The sequence below is a fragment of the Balaenoptera ricei genome, chromosome 2 (assembly GCF_028023285.1).
Source record: "Balaenoptera ricei isolate mBalRic1 chromosome 2, mBalRic1.hap2, whole genome shotgun sequence".
NCBI classification, from domain to species: Eukaryota; Metazoa; Chordata; class Mammalia; order Artiodactyla; family Balaenopteridae; genus Balaenoptera; species Balaenoptera ricei.
Window position 1 is genome coordinate 121,006,067 of NC_082640.1, and position 20,794 is coordinate 121,026,860.

General features: G+C 33.8%; 2 protein-coding genes across 11 annotated transcripts in view; one reads left to right on the forward strand and one right to left on the reverse strand.

The window, feature by feature from the left end:
- The window catches only part of AP4S1 (adaptor related protein complex 4 subunit sigma 1), a 103,583-nt gene that overhangs the window by 71,621 nt on the left and 11,168 nt on the right, over positions 1–20,794 (forward strand). For 4 of the 6 annotated variants that reach the window (XM_059914051.1, XM_059914049.1, XM_059914050.1 and 1 more), the window contains 2 exons: positions 2,336–2,462; positions 6,579–7,244. In XM_059914051.1, coding sequence (XP_059770034.1) covers positions 2,336–2,462; positions 6,579–6,604 — 153 coding nt within the window. In that variant the 3' untranslated portion in view covers positions 6,605–7,244. Of the gene's footprint in view, positions 1–2,335; positions 2,463–6,578; positions 7,245–20,794 lie in introns of those variants that run through there. The other 2 variants (XM_059914052.1, XM_059914054.1) reach the window with 2 other exon arrangements.
- HECTD1 (HECT domain E3 ubiquitin protein ligase 1) overlaps positions 1–20,794 on the reverse strand; it is a 91,843-nt gene that overhangs the window by 16,558 nt on the left and 54,491 nt on the right. For 2 of the 5 annotated variants that reach the window (XM_059914036.1, XM_059914033.1), the window contains exons 16-28: positions 19,134–19,268; positions 18,428–18,574; positions 17,242–17,336; positions 14,549–14,654; positions 12,732–12,866; positions 12,032–12,171; positions 11,411–11,734; positions 10,283–10,449; positions 10,017–10,193; positions 6,169–7,005; positions 5,257–5,478; positions 1,457–1,590; positions 462–584 (exon numbers count right to left, since the gene is read on the reverse strand). In XM_059914036.1, the coding sequence (XP_059770019.1) occupies positions 462–584; positions 1,457–1,590; positions 5,257–5,478; positions 6,169–7,005; positions 10,017–10,193; positions 10,283–10,449; positions 11,411–11,734; positions 12,032–12,171; positions 12,732–12,866; positions 14,549–14,654; positions 17,242–17,336; positions 18,428–18,574; positions 19,134–19,268 (2,742 nt within the window). The remainder of the gene's footprint in view (positions 1–461; positions 585–1,456; positions 1,591–5,256; positions 5,479–6,168; positions 7,006–10,016; positions 10,194–10,282; positions 10,450–11,410; positions 11,735–12,031; positions 12,172–12,731; positions 12,867–14,548; positions 14,655–17,241; positions 17,337–18,427; positions 18,575–19,133; positions 19,269–20,794) is intronic. The other 3 variants (XM_059914035.1, XM_059914034.1, XM_059914037.1) reach the window with 3 other exon arrangements.

The following is a 20,794-nucleotide window of genomic DNA, read 5'->3' on the forward strand; positions in this document are numbered from 1 at the left end:
TGCTGCCTCTCCAAGGTCAATCACTTCACCTGAAAATTGGGACTAATAATCACCTCAAAGGGTTGTTGAAAGGACCGAATTAGTTACTATACATAAACAGTGCCTAGCACGTAATTAATGATAAATGTTAGTTAATAGACTAATACTTCTATTAGTCTACTATGAAAACTTAGAAAATAGCTATTAACCATTTTAGTATATGTTTACTGCCGCCCAAAGGCCAAGATGAGCAGGTTTCAAGTAAGAAACTCTTGCATGCGCTATGTATGGTAGAACAGTCATGGACTCCATCTGGAATATGGGACCCAAGCAGTTGGGCAAGTCTCTTTTTGTTAACTCCATTTAGTAGCTTCCTGCCCTCACCCTGCCCCGCTGTATATTTTTCTAGGCATTTTAGTCGGTGCTTTACTGTGAAAAGGGAAAAAAATACACTGTAGAGAAGGTAAACATAAAGATATTACCTGCTCCCCAATAGGTCGGCTCCCCGCTCCAGCTGGGACCTGTGGTAGCTGAGAGGTGACAGCATGGTGTGTTACATCAGAGCGGGAGCCAGCTCGACGCTGCAGGGATGGACGTCTCAGAATCTGATACAGAAAATGTAAAGAGACATGTCTAATTATCTGACCCATATATATCCCTATTCAGCCTTGACCTGAACTATAAACCTATATTACCAAAACTGTCATTAGAAAACTTCATATTCATTAGCCATGTACAGAAAAGTTACAAAGTGAATGTTTTAAATTCATCATGCATCATATACTAACCTTCACAAGAAATGTGCTAATATTCTATATGTTTTCTAAGCAAGATATACTAAAAGCATTTTTTGGAGTTCTCCACCCCACTATAACTCAACTTATGAAAAAACATGTTTTAATCTAGAAACATTTTATAAAGGGAAATAAAAATTATACAAGAAGTTAAAATAAAAGGCATTTTCAGGCAACAGTTCAATTTGAAGACAATCATAGTTATCAAACACTAAGAGTTCTGGATCATACTGCCTAAGCTTGGGTCCTACTTTTCTACTTAACTCTAAATAATAAGGGCAAATTATGTTTTCTATGTCTCTGTCTCATAGGTCTGTGTAAGGACTGATGAGATAACATGCAGATACTGCTTACAAAACAGTAGGTACCAAAAATTTCTAAGTATAACTGTTGTGGAAGAACCATGAAAATTATATTCTTTAGGATTAGTGCAGTTCTTCACACTTTAAAACCTGTGAAAACATCAGATGTGACATTGTAGTGTTTTTCAACTATAACCAATTTATTTTCTTTCAAAAAATGTCATAAATGCTCAGATTAAAAGTGCTTTTCTTAATTAACCACACTTTTCATACTGGTGCCATATCACTTGCTTCAAAGTTTAACCAGGACTTTGCTTTTCCTCTCTTCATTTCAATTATTAACACCCTGTCTTAGTTGAGAGAATGGGGGACTCTCTCTACCATAACCTCCTCGTATTCTTGGTCCTCCTGATTGTCATCTTCATTTTCATCATCTTCCTCATCTGGTTCCGGCAAGTCCTCATCATCATCTAGCTCAGCTAGCAGAGTACTGGCACGGCAGCTATCAAGGAAATCTAGAAAACAAAACCAACGATCTTCCTCTTAACAGAATTAACAAAGCATAACAAAGTAACTTTGCATATTGATTTTATAATACAAAGGTAAAATTCCAAAGGGACAAGTATAAAGGCCACATCTAGTACCGCCACTCTTCTACCACCACACATAAAGGATGAGTAACAATGGTAAATAGTCACAAGCATGAAAACAACATGGGATAAAGGATGGTCATAAACTAAATCTGTATCTACAAAATCATTTTTAAAAAGGTCAACAATATGGGGTATGTTAAAAAATAAAAACAATCCTATCATTATTCTCTGCACAAGTCACAGGAAACATAAAATGGTGGAAAGAGAACACTGGAATCATTCGCTCTGTCAACAATTATCTGTTGAGTACCTACTATGTGCCAAGAATTCCATTAGCCACCAGGTATATGCAGTTGTAAACAAAATAGACATGGTCTGAGCCCCCATGGAGCTTACAGGGCAGAGAGGCATTTAAAAGTAAACAAATGAATACATAAGTATAAACTGTGAAAGATCTTACGAGGGAAAAGAACAGAAGTAAATCGATCAGAGAGAGACCTGAGTTTATCTATGTGACTGGGGAGATTACTTAATGATAATGACTACTTAAAGATAATGCCTATTTACTATGGAATAATGTTAGGTACCATCTTTCATATTATGCAAATTATCTAGCACATAAAAAAGTTCAATAAACTTGAATCCCTTTTGTCTCCCTCCTTCTTAGGATCTCTTCCCTTCACCCTTCAGTAAAGATAAGGTCAAATTTACATTGCCCCACATAATGAAGATGCTGAGAAGCTGTTCTCCACAGGAACTGAAAACAAAAGGAGGAATAATGGGTCTAAAACAAGGTAAGTTTTTACTGGATCTGGAATTAAAAAAACTTCTATGGATAAGAAGACAGTAGAGGAGTATATACTCTATATTCCAAAAGAACATCCAGAAAACAATTTATAATTATTTAGTAGAAACTTGCATTTGCAAATTTCTGAACCAAATATAATTTTTTAAGTCTAATAATTATATAGGACTAAAAATTCAATGCCTTTTACTGTGACTTGCCATTGCTTGTAAGACATATTCTGATTTCAGAATATTCACAGCTAAATTGGCAACATTTTTTCCTTAGTGACATAAGATAAACTTATAATTAATGGCATCTTAAATTTGATGAAATATATTACCCCTAACATACGTAAAGTGCCATCCTGCAATTTAGGTAGTGGTTCTCATGAACATGATGTGGTAGTATACAAAATAAATCAATTCCACTTTTTGGTTTATTTTTAAAGGAAAAAAAAAATATATGTATATATAAATTCCACCTCCTATATGTTACAATTCACTGAAGTCAGAGGTTTGTTTAACTCATCTTCCCTTTTTTTATCAGAGTATAAGAATATTATATATACATATATTTTCAAAAAGCTCCTTATTTTATACATTTGACCATATTACAGAATCAAATCATGTCCCTCAAAGTTTGCATATATAGAAATTATTTTATAAGGCAGATGTTACTCTGATCCTTCATATAGCAGCACTCTCAAAGAGTCCTCCAGTTTTAGAAATGTAGAAAAGGAAATTTTAATCACTAAAGAATAATTTTTAAAAGGCAACCAGTAGCCCTAACTCTTCAATATTCTTTCCCACTAGCATACCCACAACTTTCTTAACACTTCACATGATTTAGAACTAAAGCTTAAAGTTAACATATTAACAGGGAGAAAAGCAGAAAGCCTCCATGAGAAAAACCAAAGTAGAAAAGTTTATTCAGTGAATATACAATACTTTGGTGTAACAATCATCATCATTTTGCTATATACATATTTAATAGCTAAAGTAGAAAGAGAGAAATGTAATGCTTTTCCTAAAACCATAGAACATCAGATGCAATTCTTGGCTTTAGAAACTCATTGAACAATATGAAAATATTTCACAATGTACTGAGTGAAAAGAGCTGTCTGCAAAGGATAGAATCCCTTTTTGTTTAAAAAAACAAAAACCGAAAGTATATATCAAATGATATGTATTAAATGACAACAGTGGTTGTCTCTGGAAGGTACGAACTAGATGATTTTATCTGCTTCTATATTTCCTTTCTATAAAAAGTTTTACTTTTCTAGTAAGATAAAATAAGGTGATCAGAAACATATTTTAATTGAATCAGATGGTTTTATCACTGACTACATACCATGGAAGCTATAATAATGTAACTATAAAACCCCCTAAGCAAAAATTAATTCATCTGAAAAAAATTCAAATGTTACCTAAATAAAGAATTGCCAAAAGACTTTGGCAATAGTTGTGATATTGTGATTTACAATAAAATAAATTTGATCTTTGCCTCTGTTCTAGGCACTGAGTTCCTAAAACTCTTGGAATTTCCTAAGAGATAAGAGCAATAGAGGTGTCCTTTGTTATTCATAACCAGAGTTGTTTTAATGAGACTTTTAAAAAGCCCTTAGGTAATCTAAGGAAGGAGCTGGTTGTTAGTGGAACCAACCACAAGTAGAGGGTTGGAACTTTCACCCCACCCCTTAGACCTCTGAGGAGAGGAGCTGGAGATTGAGTCACCAATGGCCAATAATTTAGTTAATGGTGCCTAAATCATGAAGCCTCCAAAAAAATCCCAAAAGGCTGGGGTTCAGAAAGCTTCCAGGTTGGTGGACATGAACACACTGACAGGCCAGGAGGGTCCCTAAACTCCATGGGGACAGAAGTTCCTGTGCTTGGGACCCTTCCAGACTTCACCCTATGCATCTCTTCCACCTGGCTGTTCTGAGTTATATATCTTTTTTTTTTTTTTTTTGGCCGAACCACGCGGCTTGTGGGATCTTCATTCCCCGACCAGGGATCGAACCCCGGGCCTCAGCAGTGGAAGCACGGAGTCCTAACCACTGGACCGCCAGGGAATTCCCTATATATCCTTTTTATAATAAACCAGTAACCCAGTAAATAAAATGTTTTCCTGAGTCCTGTGAGCCGCTCTAGCAAATTAATCCAACCCAAGGATGGGATCATGGAAACTTCCAATTTATAGCCAGTCAGTCAGAAGCACAGATGACAACCTGGACTTGTGATTAGTGTTGTGGAACTAAGACTTTAACCTGTGGGATCTGATACTATCTCCAGGTAGGTAGGTAGTGTCAGAATTGAGTTAAATTTTAAGACATTGAGCTGATGTGGGAAAACTTCACACACATCTGGTGCTAACGACATGCCAGAAGTGAAGCATTCTATGAGTAGAGTATTAAAAGTACAGGAGACACACAGGAGTGTTTTTCCTCTTACATTACAACGTACAGGAACTATCAATTTACAAAGCTTATTAATCTATCACACTTCTTTCTTCTCTGATAAAGGTATCAAATATCTCTGTTATTATGGTTCTTCTAATAAAACTTCACTAGTGACAAAAGGCAAAAAAAGGATGACACACAAAAAGTTCCTAGACGTCTATTTACAATCAGATAATTTCTTAACAGTCCTGCATATCACTGTTTTTTCATCGTATATGAAGCTGCCATATTTGTAAGAAGAGAAAATTATCCTTTTCTAATCAAAGGTTAAAAATAACCAAGGAGAAAAATGTAATAAAAGCGTCGCTATACAAATATCTAAATATTGTAAACTATAACTTACCATATAAGGAATATTCTGCTTCCTGACCTGTGTCACTCTCACTGGAGGTTGATGTGAGGCTGGTGGTCAAAGTATTACTTAATGACTGACCAACTGATAAAGCTGTTGTTGCTGTAGCTACATTGCTGCTGCTAGTGACACTGGATGTTGACATAGTCACTGTTGATGTAGTACCAGGTGTGGTCAAATTAGGGAAACTCTGAGCACCCATAAGAGGAGAAGCTAAAGATAAAAATGAAGCAAATTAGTACAAAAAGGGAGGATTATATAAACCTTAGAAAAACTACGTTGTATATTTAGGAAGAAGAATGAGGTCATGAAACACCAATTATTAAAAGGCTGAAAAGCAACAACTTTGGGAACCCAACTGAAATCCAACTAAAAATTCTTATTTTTATAGCATTATTATTGTTCAAAATGTTAAGCCTAGCTTTTTAAATAAGTGAAACAGGCAATGAAATAACTCCCAATGTTATTTTCCAAGGGAATAACTTTGACCCATTGGTAGCTTTAATTAGAATTAAAAACTTTCAGAAGCTAATATCAATTCAGGACCTAAGTAAAAGCTATGCCAGTATTACGCTCTGGTTTCAATTGACTTTGATGATATTTAATAGTCATCTATTTCCTCTTGCAACTGTACTTAACAATTTATCACAGAGGAGTGAAAAACAGAAGTGTGTTATTATTTAGAATAAGAGGTTCTTTATCACACCTGATCAGAATTCTTAAAATATCACAATTCTATAGAACTTAACCTCATATTCCTGAAGTGCTAAATTTGACACAGTTGTATCTCACATGGTTAATGATCTAGTTAAAGACTGAAGCCAGAATCCACTTGAACAGATCCTACTTTGCATCCCTCAGAGTGGAAAAAGCATTGGGTTCCATAAGGAAAAGCTCACTTACTTGCTGTGCTCATCACATTCCTCCCCAAAGTATTAGTGTTGTTATCACTGCTGCTTCGGCTTAGATTCATGTTGTTCGTGGCATTAGTCCGTGCTATGTTTGCCACTCTCCTTACAAAACTCTCCAAGCTAGATGTTTCTCTTGAGGACAGGTTAGGAACACTTGCACTAGAGCTCATAGGGGCCCCAGCAGCTAACAAAGAACTCACTGACAGTCTGTTACTTGCTGAAGAGCTAAGGGGCCGTTGTGAAGCTGCTTCTTTATTAGTTAACTCAGATACTGAACTAACATCAGGAGAACTAACACTAACAATTCCCATGGATATTGCACTAGACTCCCCAGGAGCACGAACAGAACTATCAGGGCCTAACTTTCTTTCAGCATTTTCACTTCCCATTTCCGTTGTTAAGGTGCTGGTACTTGCACTGGAAGATGACCCTACTTCTGTTTGAGGGACGTTTTCAGCAGATGAAAGAACAACAATTGGTTCATGGACATCAGCTCCTGAAACTATACTGTGTTCCATTACAATTTCTGATCTCCGTTCCGTTTTGGTCGAACCCAAGCTGATGTCGCTGCTACTGGCCACGCTACACACAGAACTGCTGCTTCCTTTTCTACTTGAGGAGCCTGCAGCAGCAGATGTCTTGTCTGGACAGTTGTTTTTCACCAAGCTGCTCCATGATTGCGTTGTGCCTGAAACAGTGGATGAAACAGGTTTGGGTGATGCCACTGTATCAGGGTCGTACCCTGGTGCAAGCTTGAGGTCAAATTTTCCTTCTGCGCCCATACGGTAAGAGTTTGAGCCACCAGCATCCCAGGTGACATCAATCCAGCCTGGAAAGGGACAGGAGTTTGTAAGACCCAGCAGAAAGCAGATAGGAGCGTGTCAGACAGTAGCTCCACAATATGGGATCAGCTTTTCATCAGTGCTGCACTTCTCTGAATTTCTAGTCATCTAAGGTCTGCTAACTAAAACTAAATCCTCCCTTCTACTTCTCTTATTTCTGAACTGTTTTTTCTGGTGATACTTAATGTAAGGGTCATGTTTACATCTATTGGGGTATCTTTTAAGGGGAAGAACTGTTAAAAATTGTAAAAAGACTGATAAAAATGGTAAAATATTGCAACTTCAGCAAGTATAGATGAAATCTAAGTAAAAGCTTTTTCAGTTGCTAAATATGATTATGTGGTCAAATGTTATTTATAGAAAAAAGTGCTGGCTTAACCATTAATTTCTAAGTTTGGGCTAAATCCTATAATTGACAGACAAAATATTCATATATCACTGTAGAAATTCTAGGTCACTATAGTTCAAATAACACTAAGTTAGCATTTCGGTTGTGTTCTCAAAGTTCAGTGGTTATTTGGTTCTCTTATGATTAAGTTTAATAAATTTGAATAAGCGCAGAAAATTCTAAAACCAAAATTTTAAAAGTATGCTAGGCTCTTTTATTAGATAGAACCTATATGATAAAGTTAATAACGTGAAGAGAACTAATGAGCATAACAATATTAAATCTATATTTACTTATGCTTGGAAAATGATACTTATTCTTTTTTAAAAATGGTAATTTACTTCCAAAAACAAAACAAATTGCCTATTAGAAAGAAAATTAATAGAAATTTTACAATCTTATTTTAGTGCTATAAGCTAACTACTTCAGAGGAAGAAAAAACACATAAAAATATTTATTTTTGTAAAGTGCTAAGTCTTTATAAAGTTTAAATAAAAGTACTTTACCCATACACACACATATTCCCATGCATGTGCACACGCACACACACACATGCCAAGTTCATATATGTTTACGATGAGGCTCAGAGGGGTTTAAGTAATACTGAATTACCTGTGGGCATTATCTGCATACAAGTTGTTTGAGAGGAAACTGACTGCCCCAAATCTACATAATCTAGTTTAGATGACATTTCAATTGCCTCAATTTATTCTGTATGCTGAAATAACCTCTGAAGAACCAACATTTAACTATCTCTTCTGCAACATGGAAAAGCGTGAGAAAAGGAAAAGTTCAAAAACATATCCCAATCCCAAATAAAAATTACATTTGTATTGTATTAACTGGTCCCAAAATATACTGATAACTTATTGCATAGTACTTATCAAAATCTGTAACTGTAAATTTATCTGTTTTACCCAGAAAGCATGGGGTCATACTTTTTTGTTGACCATTGTGTATCTGAAGTCTAACAAAGTACCTTTACATAGTAGGCACTCATATTTGTGGAATAAATTAAAAAATGGATATTCCTACCAACACAAAGATTCTTTAGAAAGGAGAGATTTAATTGATATAGCATAGAAAAATAATTCAAAAATGTAAACCATTCATATTATGCTTGAGAATGTGTTTAAACCGATCACTCAGAAAGGGTACATACACACTATCCGTAAGTGTAAAGATACAAAACTCTGAACTCCTCGTATACTCAAAAGATAAAAAGATAGAATTAGTAATAACTAGCCATTATTAGAAATGGTTAGCTTAAGTATTTGAAAGCTAAGAACCCTCTATGGCATAAGGGTTTTAAGGTATGACTTCGCTACATTTGTCAAATCAGTAAAATAAGCCTTTCTTACATGCTAAATTCTGAAATTAAAATTCCAGTTGCTTCACTTGACTCCCGCCCAAGAAAAATACACTGTATTCACATATCTCTAACTAGCTCACACACTTAAAAGTCAAATAATTTAGGGGGAATAGACTGTTAACTAAGTATCATTAAGATGCCTAAAAACAAGAACATTGGAAATTTCTGAGTTGAATGGGACTATTATTATTCAGCTTTTTTTTTTTTTTATGAATTTTGGCAGCTATGTACATGCTCACTCACTATAAACCTGCTATCATGACAGTGATCTGCAATTAGTGTATGACTATACAGAAATGCATTTAGTAATGTAATTTAAGGAACAGAATCTTAAGCGTAATAAAACCAAAAATAGTTTAAGTAAATAAATGCCTTTATCACATAGTTAAGATATCAAATGTTAGTCATTCTCCTAAGCATTGTCACTTTTATTATGTCTCTTTCAATATTTGGTGTAAGTTGAGAATATGAACATTTTACTCTTCTTTTTTTTTTTAATGCTAGGCAAAATTCATAAGAACCCACTACTGGTTAGGCAAATTACCCACTAATAAGTGAGTCTTTTAAGTTATAAGAAAAAAACCTAGCCAGTATAGTTGCTTCTGGGAGTTAACAGCAATTTAAGTGGGTATGGACTTCCTTAAAATCTACAGAATCAAAAGTTAAAAATGAACTTGATTTTAAACAATAACCCTTACCCCAAAGAAAAACTGGTAGACTGAGAAACATTGTGAAATATCTTATAATTAACTAATAAATGAAAAGGCTACAATTTTTGTTCTATGCTTTACTGAAAAATATTTAACTATAAATGTTAATGCTTTTTCTTCTATGTGACTCATAATTGAACAAAAAATTCTGCCTTGATTCTTGTCAAGCCAACAAGATAAAGAAAAGCATAAGAAATTAAGATAAAAATCAATGGAAACTTATGAATAATAAACTAAAAAAAACACAAAAACAGCAGAAAATGTGTCTTTAGGGTATTCACCTTATACTAGCTTATTAATTACTTCAAAATACTAGCAATAAGTTTTGAGTCAAAACCTAAGAATTTAAAATTTTTCCTATTTCTAAATAAATGATTTTTCCCACTTTTAACATAAAACCAATAAATCAGTTCTACTTAGTCCTGGAACATTAATTCAATTTATAAATTACCCCAAAGTAACAAAAGAAAAATATTTTGTTATTTAAATACTTGATTTCTACACTACAAATGCTAAGCACCTACTCACCATTATGCAGTTCTCCTGTGACGGTGCCTTCTCCCTGTGGGCTGCCATCCTGATCCCGCCATTTCCAATCAAGGCCTCTGATCACACGAGCCCCTGGAACCATGTACTTCAGTACCTGGGAGCGTACTAGACGTCTCTGTCTTCTAAGGTTAGCTTCTGCTTCCTTAGCTGCTTTTCCTGTAAGGTAGAAATTAGAGAAATATAAACAAAGTCGCTTTTTATAAATATAATTGTTTTAGTAAGTTAGAAAAACCTACTCTCTTTACCTAGCTGATCTTCACATACTCCATTTACAGTGCCATAAAGTTCAAATCCAGATAGTGAGAGATAATGGGTTTGGCCACTTGCATTCTTCCCCATCTGTTTAATTCTCACATGTCGCCACCCTTGTTTCTCATCCTTCGGTGGATCAAGAGGCCAGGTGGCTGTTGACCTGTGAATGTGTTAGGGAAAATATTATGTAATGTTTTAAACATATGAAAAAGATGTTTAAGGTGGTGAAGATTTTGTTACATAATAGAAAACTATATGAAAAGTAAACTAACTTTCATGTTCAGTCAACAGTTTGTTACACAAGAATCAAGAAATCAAAGGAGAAAAATAGCAGTAAGGAAAATAAATTAAAAATGAAATGTGTAAATGCATATTATTAATTTGACTCATAACACTTAATGGCTTATGAATAATAAAATCCAAAGAAATAAGATAAGAAATTTTATGAATAACAATGTTTTTATGATGAAAAACATTTTTAAATTTTTGCAAAATTTTAAATGATATACTAAAATATCAACTTTAAAGCTTGAAAATATTACCTATTAATCCTAATGTTAAGAGGCTCCTTCCATACTACATCACATACAGAAAAGTAATTTAACTCTACACTCTACTCCTCAAAATGTGCCACAATGTACAATTAAACTTTATTAGAACTAAATTTTTTAGAAATATAATGCTGACTTTTTGTCCTTAAAAAATATATATATGATCAATATATAAAATTTAGGAAAACAGATACATAAAATAAGAAAAATCAATAGTCACTGTTAATTTGTCAAACATTCACATATACTGTGAATAAATGGAGAGTTTAGTAAAAGTTAACTCCATTTTTTTTGGTTTTTATCAGTGTGCTATATATACATACATACAGCTATATATCAACTTCTTTTTAAGTAAGTAAGCTCAGCTTCTAATGTTTAAAGCATTTGATGGTTTTGATAAAGTCAGTATTTCAAAGTTTTAATACCTAAATTACAGAATCAAGTGATATTTTTAGAAAGAAAATCTTGTTTCAGTATCTTACAAAAAAGAGAGCTCTAGGAGGATACAGTTATAAAAATAAACAAAGCTCTTTACTGAGTTTTCCAATTTACAAAGACTCCTCAACTAACCCTGGTTCATTGAGACTGCAGTCATCAACATGGGTATACAAAGAAGTCCAGTTCTGTCCATCTTTGGATACCTGGAAAACCCAATTTCTCAGTGCAGACCTTCCATAACCACGAGCATGACGAAGTGTATATGCTGATGGTACCACCCAGAGACCCAGATCTATGGCAAACCAGGCATTCTTATCATCATTGCTATGACAATTTAAAGCTGAATTGTCACGACTTAATATGTCTTCTAAGCGGCCATAAGGTAGATTTCTTCCTTCTGATGATGTTACTACTACAAGTCCATAAGCAGCTGGATTAACCCATTCATATGCAGTTCTACACAAAAACAAAGAAAATACTCTTAAGCAGTGTTAACAGTTAACACTATTAAAATAACTGCATTTGCTCAGACTAGCTTTTTTTCCATATAAAATTATATTTATTAAGAAAACTTCTACATTCAACAATTTAGGTATTTTTTTCTTCATAAAAAGTAATTTGGATGGTCTTAAATTTAACCTAAAAGACGAAATTCCTAAAACTGCTGAATACTCAGAGTGGTTAATTTTATTCTACTACCTAGAATTCTTTTTCCAGGTGAATGTTTTCAACCTACATTAAATAATGACTTACTTGGCATTTGTCCCAATCCAGTAAATGATTCCATTTTCATCAAAATCATGCTGGTGCCGAAATATAAAATTTTGGCCTTCTCTTAATTTTCGAACAAAAACAAATGAAGATCGGTCAAAATCATACCACTGCTTTGCTACCTAACCAAAGAAAATATGGAAGACACCTTAATTATGATATTTTGAAATGCACTGCCCATTTGGTTACTACCCCTTTAACGTGAATTATTTTATAATCAATATTCATTTAAGAATATTTGAAAAAGAAAAAAAACCCCAGAAAATTCCATAATCATAGCACCCCACTATTAATATCAGAGAGTATTTCTTTAGTTTATTATTTCAACAGATAGAATAAAACAAAGTCTTGATCAAACTTTACAAAAACATTTTTCTCTTATCAGTCTGTATATATTATGATAGCTATATAATATTCAAATTAATGGAAGTAATTACCAACTCGATATTCCTTTATTGATTAGCATTAAGGTTTTGTTCACTATTTGAGGATTACAAATAACTATAATAGACATCTTTATGAAGAAACCATTTAGAGTGTATAAAGATTATTTTCTAAAATGGAATTACTAGGTCAAACTCTATTACTGTAACTCTGGAAAAATACTTCTCAAACCACTTTTCTAAAGGCCTAAACCACAGCAAAGAATGCTTATTTCACCATGCCCTTGCCAGAAACTCACCATTTTTAAGAGATACTGTTCTAGAGATTCAACTGTAGCTAAGGGTTCCATCTTCAACATCCTGCCGGTCCTGTCTATCAATGCAGTTTCACCAGGTGCACGTTCCAACCGAAATCTTAATCTTCTTGTAAGTATCTACACAGAAATGGTCAAAATGCTTCAGAAAATATTCTGCTTTTTTCTTAGAAGTTTGAAAATGAAAAATGTTACATAACACAGCAATTGAGATTTATAAAGTATAACCATAAAGGAAGGATCAATGTCTGTTTTCTATTAAATGTCTTTTTTTTAAAGAGGTCCACTGAATAATATTTTCAAGAAAGAAACAAAGTTTACTTAGAATTTCTAAACAACTTCAAACATACATGGTTTAAATAAATTATAAAACACTTAACAGAAATATTACAACCCCTAACTGATAACTTGCAAATTTTCCAAGTAAGTTATAAAAAGTAGCTAATTAACTTATGCTTTTAAAGCTAGAATATATTAAATAATCTATGGCTAATAAACTTAAAAAAATACAAGACAGCTTCCAATCCAATATGCTTTAGTAAATAAAACAAGTATGTGCTTCATTTCTGTATAAATCTTAACTAATTCCTATAGACACATAATTAAATATTTACATGTACATTTGGAAAGCATTTCAGACTGCAAAATTACCAGGGGGCACATTCCCAGCCTTCCTATCTTTGTATCTTGCACAGTCTCCTCAAATGAGATACATATAATAAAAGATGTTGGTGCTCCTAGGACTGTAAAAGTATAAGCAGGGCAATTTCCAGTCTTTGAGACCTATTTCTACCTCATTCATCTATCAAGGATAAAACCTTTAAAAGGATAGACCAAAAAATCCCCTTGTTCCTCTATATTATTCTGTCTGAAGTAAAGCACAAAGTAGACCTCTACATCTTGTTTAATATATACATCATATCAGATATACTAATCATACTGTAACTCTATGAACAAGCTTTCTAGTCTGGGAGTCTAGTTGGCTTTGGTAACACTACTGGGTTCTTGGAGGTATGGTAAGTTTCTTGCCTTGAGTAGGCACTGTTATTGCAAATAGTTTTAGTCACTTATTAAAGGCCATATTTAAAAGAAACTATTTGATACAGTGGAATGCAGGATAGATCAAATAAAGGCAAGATTCAAGGCCAAAGAACATGCTAGAAAATACTGAAGTAACCTACAGAAGATGTGATAAAGATCTGGTTTGGAATATTAGCAGTAAGAATTATTTGTTTTGTCTGTTAATATCTGGATACTAGCTGCTAACAAAAGAATAATTTAATGAATTAATAAGAATGTCAACCAAGTGACATTCAGGAAGAAAACAGGTTTTTTATAAAACCATGTGATAATGACAGATTTCAAAAATTAATAGAAATAGCTAAGGAAGGCCATCTGGTTCTAAACAATGACATACAGAAAGCAAGAAAAAAAAACCGTGCCTAAAATATTTTCACATTTTCTCATATGTTGAGATACACACAGAGACGAAGGGACTTAACTCATAATTCTAGAACAGAAGGACTCTCTTTTCTACTTTCCCACTGATAAAGTGTCTTTCGCCAAATATGACCTACCAAATATGATTTAAAATCTAAAATAAACATTAAAATACCAATACATTCAAGAGGCATTAAAAAGAACAATCAAATGTCATTAAAGGTTAAAGTCTTCAATGATTAAGCACAATCGTTTTTTAATAAAATATAAAAGTTTTTTGGTTTTGTTTTTTTAAAGAAAACTGTCTAAGCCTGCTCCTAAATGCATTCAGCAATAATAGCAACTGCATCTTCCATGGTTACCTGGAGGTTATAAGTGGATCCTGGTGTATCATACAAATGGAGAGGTAGACGTTCAATAGATTCTAGTACAGCTATTAACTTTCGGATTAATGCAACAGCTGGTCGACTAGGAAAAAAAATAATTGTTAAGAGCTTTTATATAAGTTCATGCTAAAGTTCATAAAGAAACTGTAATAACCAACCTCATACAGACCCCCTACTTTCTTTATTAATGCAAAGAGAAGTTTAATTTTGTATTAGACTACATATGAGTAAGCAAAAATAATCTTATAACTCAGTTTCTTCACTTAATATTTCATTTTTCTTATGAAATGTTCATCAACTGCATTCAAAGTAATGTATAATTTAACATGTAATTTATTTTTTAAAGTTTAAACTATTTTATTATATAATATTTGATACATATAAAAGAATATATAAAGCAGCAGAGTTTTGAAAATGACAGTACTGTTGGCAAGGCAACACTGGTATAATATTTCTGGAAAACAACATGACAATTTACATCAAAAACTTTAAAACATCATCAATAACTCAGTAATACAATTTAAAGTAATTTATGTAAAAAGATGTTTCCACCAAGACACTTAAATTTTAGTATTAGTAATAATTTGCAAACAGCCAATATGTTTAATAGACTGTTTCAATAAATTATTATACATCCATATAATGTAATATGCACTCATTTAAAATGGTATTTAAAATTAATGGAATTAATTGAATTTCGTTTATTATTTTAAAAATTCAATCACATTCAAAAGCAATAAAATAGTAAAATGCACCTTCATCAACTCATGACCCAGCTTCAACAATTACCTACTAATAGCCAATTGATTTCTATCTATATCCCCACCCATTTCTCTCCTTCCTATATATTTCAAAGAAAATGCCAGGGGACTTCCCTGGTGGTGCAGTGGTTAAGAATCTGCCTGCCAACGCAGGGGGCACGGGTTCAAGTCCTGGTCCGGGAGGATCCCACATGCTGCGGAGCAACTAAGCCTATGCTCCACATTTACTGAGCCTGTGCTCTAGAGCCCACGAGCCACAACTACTGAAGCCCATGCACCTAGAGCCCACGCTCCGCAACAAGAGAAGCCACTGCAATGAGAAGCCCGTGCACCACAACGAAGAGTAGCCCCCGCTCACTGCAACTACAGAAAGCCCAGGGGCAGCAACAAAGACCCAACACGGCCAAATAAATAAATAAATAAATAAATAAATAAATTAAAAAAAAAAAAAGAAAATGCCAAATAACATATCATTTCACCCAGAAATACTCTGGGTATGTACCCCTACAAAAGAATTCTTAAAAAATAAAATCAGGGCTTCCCTGGTGGCGCAGCGGTTGAGAGTCTGCCTGCCAATGCAGGGGACACGGTTCGAGCCCTGGTCTGGGAGGATCCCACATGCCGCGGAGCAGCTAGGCCCGTGAGCCACAACTGCTGAGCCTGCGCGTCTGGAGCCTGTGCTCCGCAGCAGGGGAGGCCGCGATAGTGAGAGGCCCGCGCACCGCGATGAAGAGTGGCCCCCGCTTGCCGCAACTAGAGAAAGCCCTCGCACAGAAACGAAGACCCAACACAGCCAAAAATAAATAAATAAATTTATTTTTAAAAAAAATAAAATAAAATAAAATCATATCATTGCCACACCTAAAAGGTAATGAACAATTACTACTTAATATCAACAAATATTTAATCAGTGTTCAAATTTCCAGTTGTATCTTAAAGATTATCTAATTTAAAATAAGTGCTCAGGGCTTCCCTGGTGGCGCAGTGGTTAAGAATCCATCTGCCAATGCAGGGGACACGGGTTCGAGCCCTGGTCCGGGAAGATCCCACATGCTGCGGAGCAACTAAGCCCGTGTGCCACAACTACTGAGCCTGCGCTCTAGAGCCTGTGAACCACAACTACTGAGCCCACGTGCCACAATTACGGAAGCCCACACACCTAGAACCCGTGCTTCGCAACAAGAGAAGCCACCGCAATGAGAAGCCAGCGCACTGCAATGAAGAGTAGCCCCCACTCGCCGCAACTGGAGAAAGCCCACGTGCAGCACCGAAGACCCAACGCAGCCAAAAATAAAATAAATTAAAACAAAAGTAAAAAATTAAAATAAATAAATAAATAAAATAAAATAAGTGGTCAGTTGCATTCACAGCAGACATGTAATCTTCCTTTTATTCCATTAGATTAAAAAATACTTTAAAAATCTTTCCTTTTTTATCTATTTATAATATAAGCTACTTTTGTACTGAATAAAAAAGTTCCGGGCTTCCCTGGTGGCACAGTGATTGAGAATCTGCCTGCCAATGCAGGGGACATGGGTTCGAGCCCTGGTCTGGGAAGATCCCACATGCCGCGGAGCAACTAGGCCCGTGAGCCACAATTACTGAGCCTGCGCGTCTGGAGCCTGTGCTCCGCAACAAGAGAGGCCGCGATGATGAGAGGCCCATGCACCGTGATGAACAGTGGCCCCCACTTGCCGCAACTGGAGAAGGCCCTCGCACAGAAACGAAGACCCAACACAGCCATAAGTAAATAAATAAGAATGCGTAGTGACACCATGATATCTTAAAAAAAAAAAAAAAAGTTCCTACTTTGTGTATAAACACTATACTACTAGGCTCTATTTTAAAGGAAAGCTATCAACTTGCAAACACTGCAAACATCAAATTAAAAGAAATTTGGGGATTTACCTTTCATCATCTTCATTTTCACTAAAGGCTGTTTTAAAAACATTTATTCTTTCTACCAGCTGACTACAATCTTGCTTCATATCTAAATCCATGCTCTAAAAAAAAAAAAGGAAAAACAAAGTTTTAAGGCTGTTACTGAAATTTATCAAAACACATTCTGCAAGATGAATATAAATATATTACAAAATTATCAATACAATATAAGTGAAATCATTATTTTCTTTCAATTAAAATTCTTTTCATTATATGACTAGTAGATCATGGCTAATATCTTCAGTGTTATAATGGAGTGGCAATTATACTCCTTTTCTCAAACTGTAGTGGTATGCAAGGTAATTTCAGATTATTTATGAACATTTTGCATTTTAACAGTACTATTTACATTAATTAATATTAGAAAAAATATGACTGGTATATCAAAACAATCATTTCATAGATACTACTAAGTGGTATAAAGTGATGCTATATCAATATAATTTTAATAAATGAGAATAAATGCAAATGGTAAAAATAATGAAGGAAACACTAGACTGCAGTTAAAGTACAATGATTAAGATCAAGAAATTAAAATGGCAAATAGAACTAAAATGGGGAGAAAACCTTCACTTTTTATAATTTATTCTGTTAGAATTCGTTAAAAATAAGTGTGTGTGTGGGTGTACATATATACACACCTTTCATTAAAATAAAGGAAAAAATTTTATCACAATAAAGAGATAGTAATGCAGACTAAATTGAAGAGAAATATAAGGTTATTAGCAAATACTTGTCAAATATTCACATAAACTTCCTAAATTGCCAATGCTCATAAATTAATTTTATGCAAATATTTTAGTTATTTAAAAAGGCCTATAGACTAACTCCATTTTATGTTAAGTTACGAGGAAATCACAGCAGTGAATAATGTTAAATCTTAGGCTACTACAAGCAAGTGTTTTGTTCAAACAAATCTTGAACAAATTATAATCAGGTAACCAAAACAATCTAAATAAACTCAATTATTTAATTCAACTGGCTCAAACTAATGATAAAACTTGAAAGGCTGGAAAAATTATAAATGTTAACATTTACTACTCAGTTTTTAATACATCTTGACAAAAACAAAGTAAATCTCACTCTGTCAAAGTGTAGTTAAAAATATTTTTTTTAACTATATACCTCATTCTGTACTACTTCATAAACTTACATTATTTAAAACAGTAAGAAGCGCTTGCACCAAGCCACTACTGCACATTTCATATGGTGAAATTGTGTTTTCATCCTTCAAAAGTACAATTAGATTTTCTAAAGCTGTCTTCATTAAATCTCTCCAAGTGTTCTCACTCTCAATACACTAAAAGAAACAAAAATTTTTTTAATTGAAGACAATCGAAAAAACAAACAGGTCTTAACATACTTAATTTATCAGAGCATCAATTACCATGAAAATAAATTAGATACTAAATTAGATTAAGAAATTCAAATTATTAATGCAAATTATCTCTACCAGGCCTGGTAAACTCTTTTGTAAAGGGCCGACTGTAAATATTTTAGGCTTCACAGGCCACATCACATATCTTGGTCACACCTGTTTTAAGTCTGCCATTGTAGCCACTAAAGCAGTCACGGACAGTATGTAAATAAATGAGCATGGCTGTGAGCAATAACACTACTATGGACACTGACTTTACACATGCATATAATTTTCAGGTATCATGAAATATTATTCTTACTTTTGATTTGTGTTCAACCATTTAGAAATGTAAAAACCCTTCTTGCCTCACAAAACCATACAAAATTTAGCCCATGGGTGATAATTTGCTGACCCCTAATCGATACCCAGAATATAAAGGATAAAGGGAAAAAACTAAACCAAGATCACTGTGTGTCATAAAATCTAGAGGCTAACGTACTTGTCTATTTGTATGAAGTTCCCAAGATGACTCTAACTGAGTTGCTATGTTTCTGAGTGTTACCACTACTCCACGAGGCATGCTTTCAACAGCTTTAAAGTGGTCATCATATAAATCTCGAGCCATGGTTCGTACCTACCAAAATAAAAATAGTAAATGTGAATTTTTATTATAATTAATAATTTTACCAAATCTTGCTTTTAAATATATACATGCAACCTTTAGAATTAAGATGTTTGTGCCAGTATCAAGTTCCAAAAAATGTTACTACTTCTATTCATATACATCAAGAAGTTCGCATGGTTGAAAAACTACTCTAGCAGATTTTAGCAATGTCAAATCAAATAACTTATAATTTTAATTTTTAAACTTTGTATTCATATACCAAATAGGAGCTTACTTCATTTAAATCAAATTAAACCTATAAAAAGGTAACTTTGCTCTTTTTAATAAAAGTAACCTGTTTTATGGTGAACCAATTAGAAAATACAAATAAGCAAAAAAAAAAAAGACAGAAAGAAAGAAAGAAAAAAGAAGGAAAAAGAAAGAAATAAAGAAAATTAAGCCATTTATAATTCCATCAACTGAAGTTGAACCTTTTAACAGTCTGGGGTGTACTTTATTATGTCTTTTTTCTATTTATATTATTCACACAAAGTATATAGGATGCTCATGTATTTATACATTTCATCAAGAGAAAGAATGACTGTATTATCAGTTTGGGCACTAATTACCTCTCATTTAAGTTCAATTAATGTTATTTGAGAGAGCAACCCACACATGTCCATGGCTTGGGTCTGATGAAATTTAGTTACGTAACATTCTTTAAAATATATGCTTAAATAATGTAAATTTAAGATTTATGTGATTTCATTTAAATCACAAGCATAGCTCTAATGTAACAGAAAAAATTTCACTCCCTAAATGAATTAATAGTACCATCCCATTCTATTTTAGTGTGCCTTTCAGAATTAAAAGATAAGTAAGTTCTAGATATCAGACAACACTGAAGAAACTATTCCTTTATAAACAATATTAAGAAATAAAAACAGGTTAAAACTAATAGTTAAAATTATTTTTACCTAAAATTACTATATGTTGATATATACTGCTTTCATACGCAAAAGAATAGCCACATGATCTCTGATTTACTACTGATTTCAAGGATCTGAATCAATAATCAAATTTTTTTAAGAAAATGAAACTACAGGACTGAGACTATATCCTCCTTGATTTACTTTTCTTTTGTACTGTAAAAGTTCAGTTCCCTGTGAGTTAATCTAGATTTGTTGGTTAATACAACATCAGTTATTCCAAAAAACTCCTGAGAAAGCTGACCGGTAGCTTTATAAAGAATTACAGCTGAGCCTCATTATTTGAGAATTTAATATTTGTGAAATCAACTAGTCACTAAAATTCATTTGTAATCCACAAATCAATACTTGCAGCACTTTTCACAGTCATTTTTCGGCAAGCACAGTGCAGCAAAAACTTTAAAAATGTGACCAGAGGGCTTCCCTGGTGGCGCAGTGGTTAAGAATCTGCCTGCCAATGCAGGGGACACGGGTTCGAGCCCTGGTCTGGGAAGATCCCACATGCCGCAGAGCAACTGCGCCCGTGCGCCACAACTACTGAGCCTGCGCGTCTGGAGCCTGTGCTCC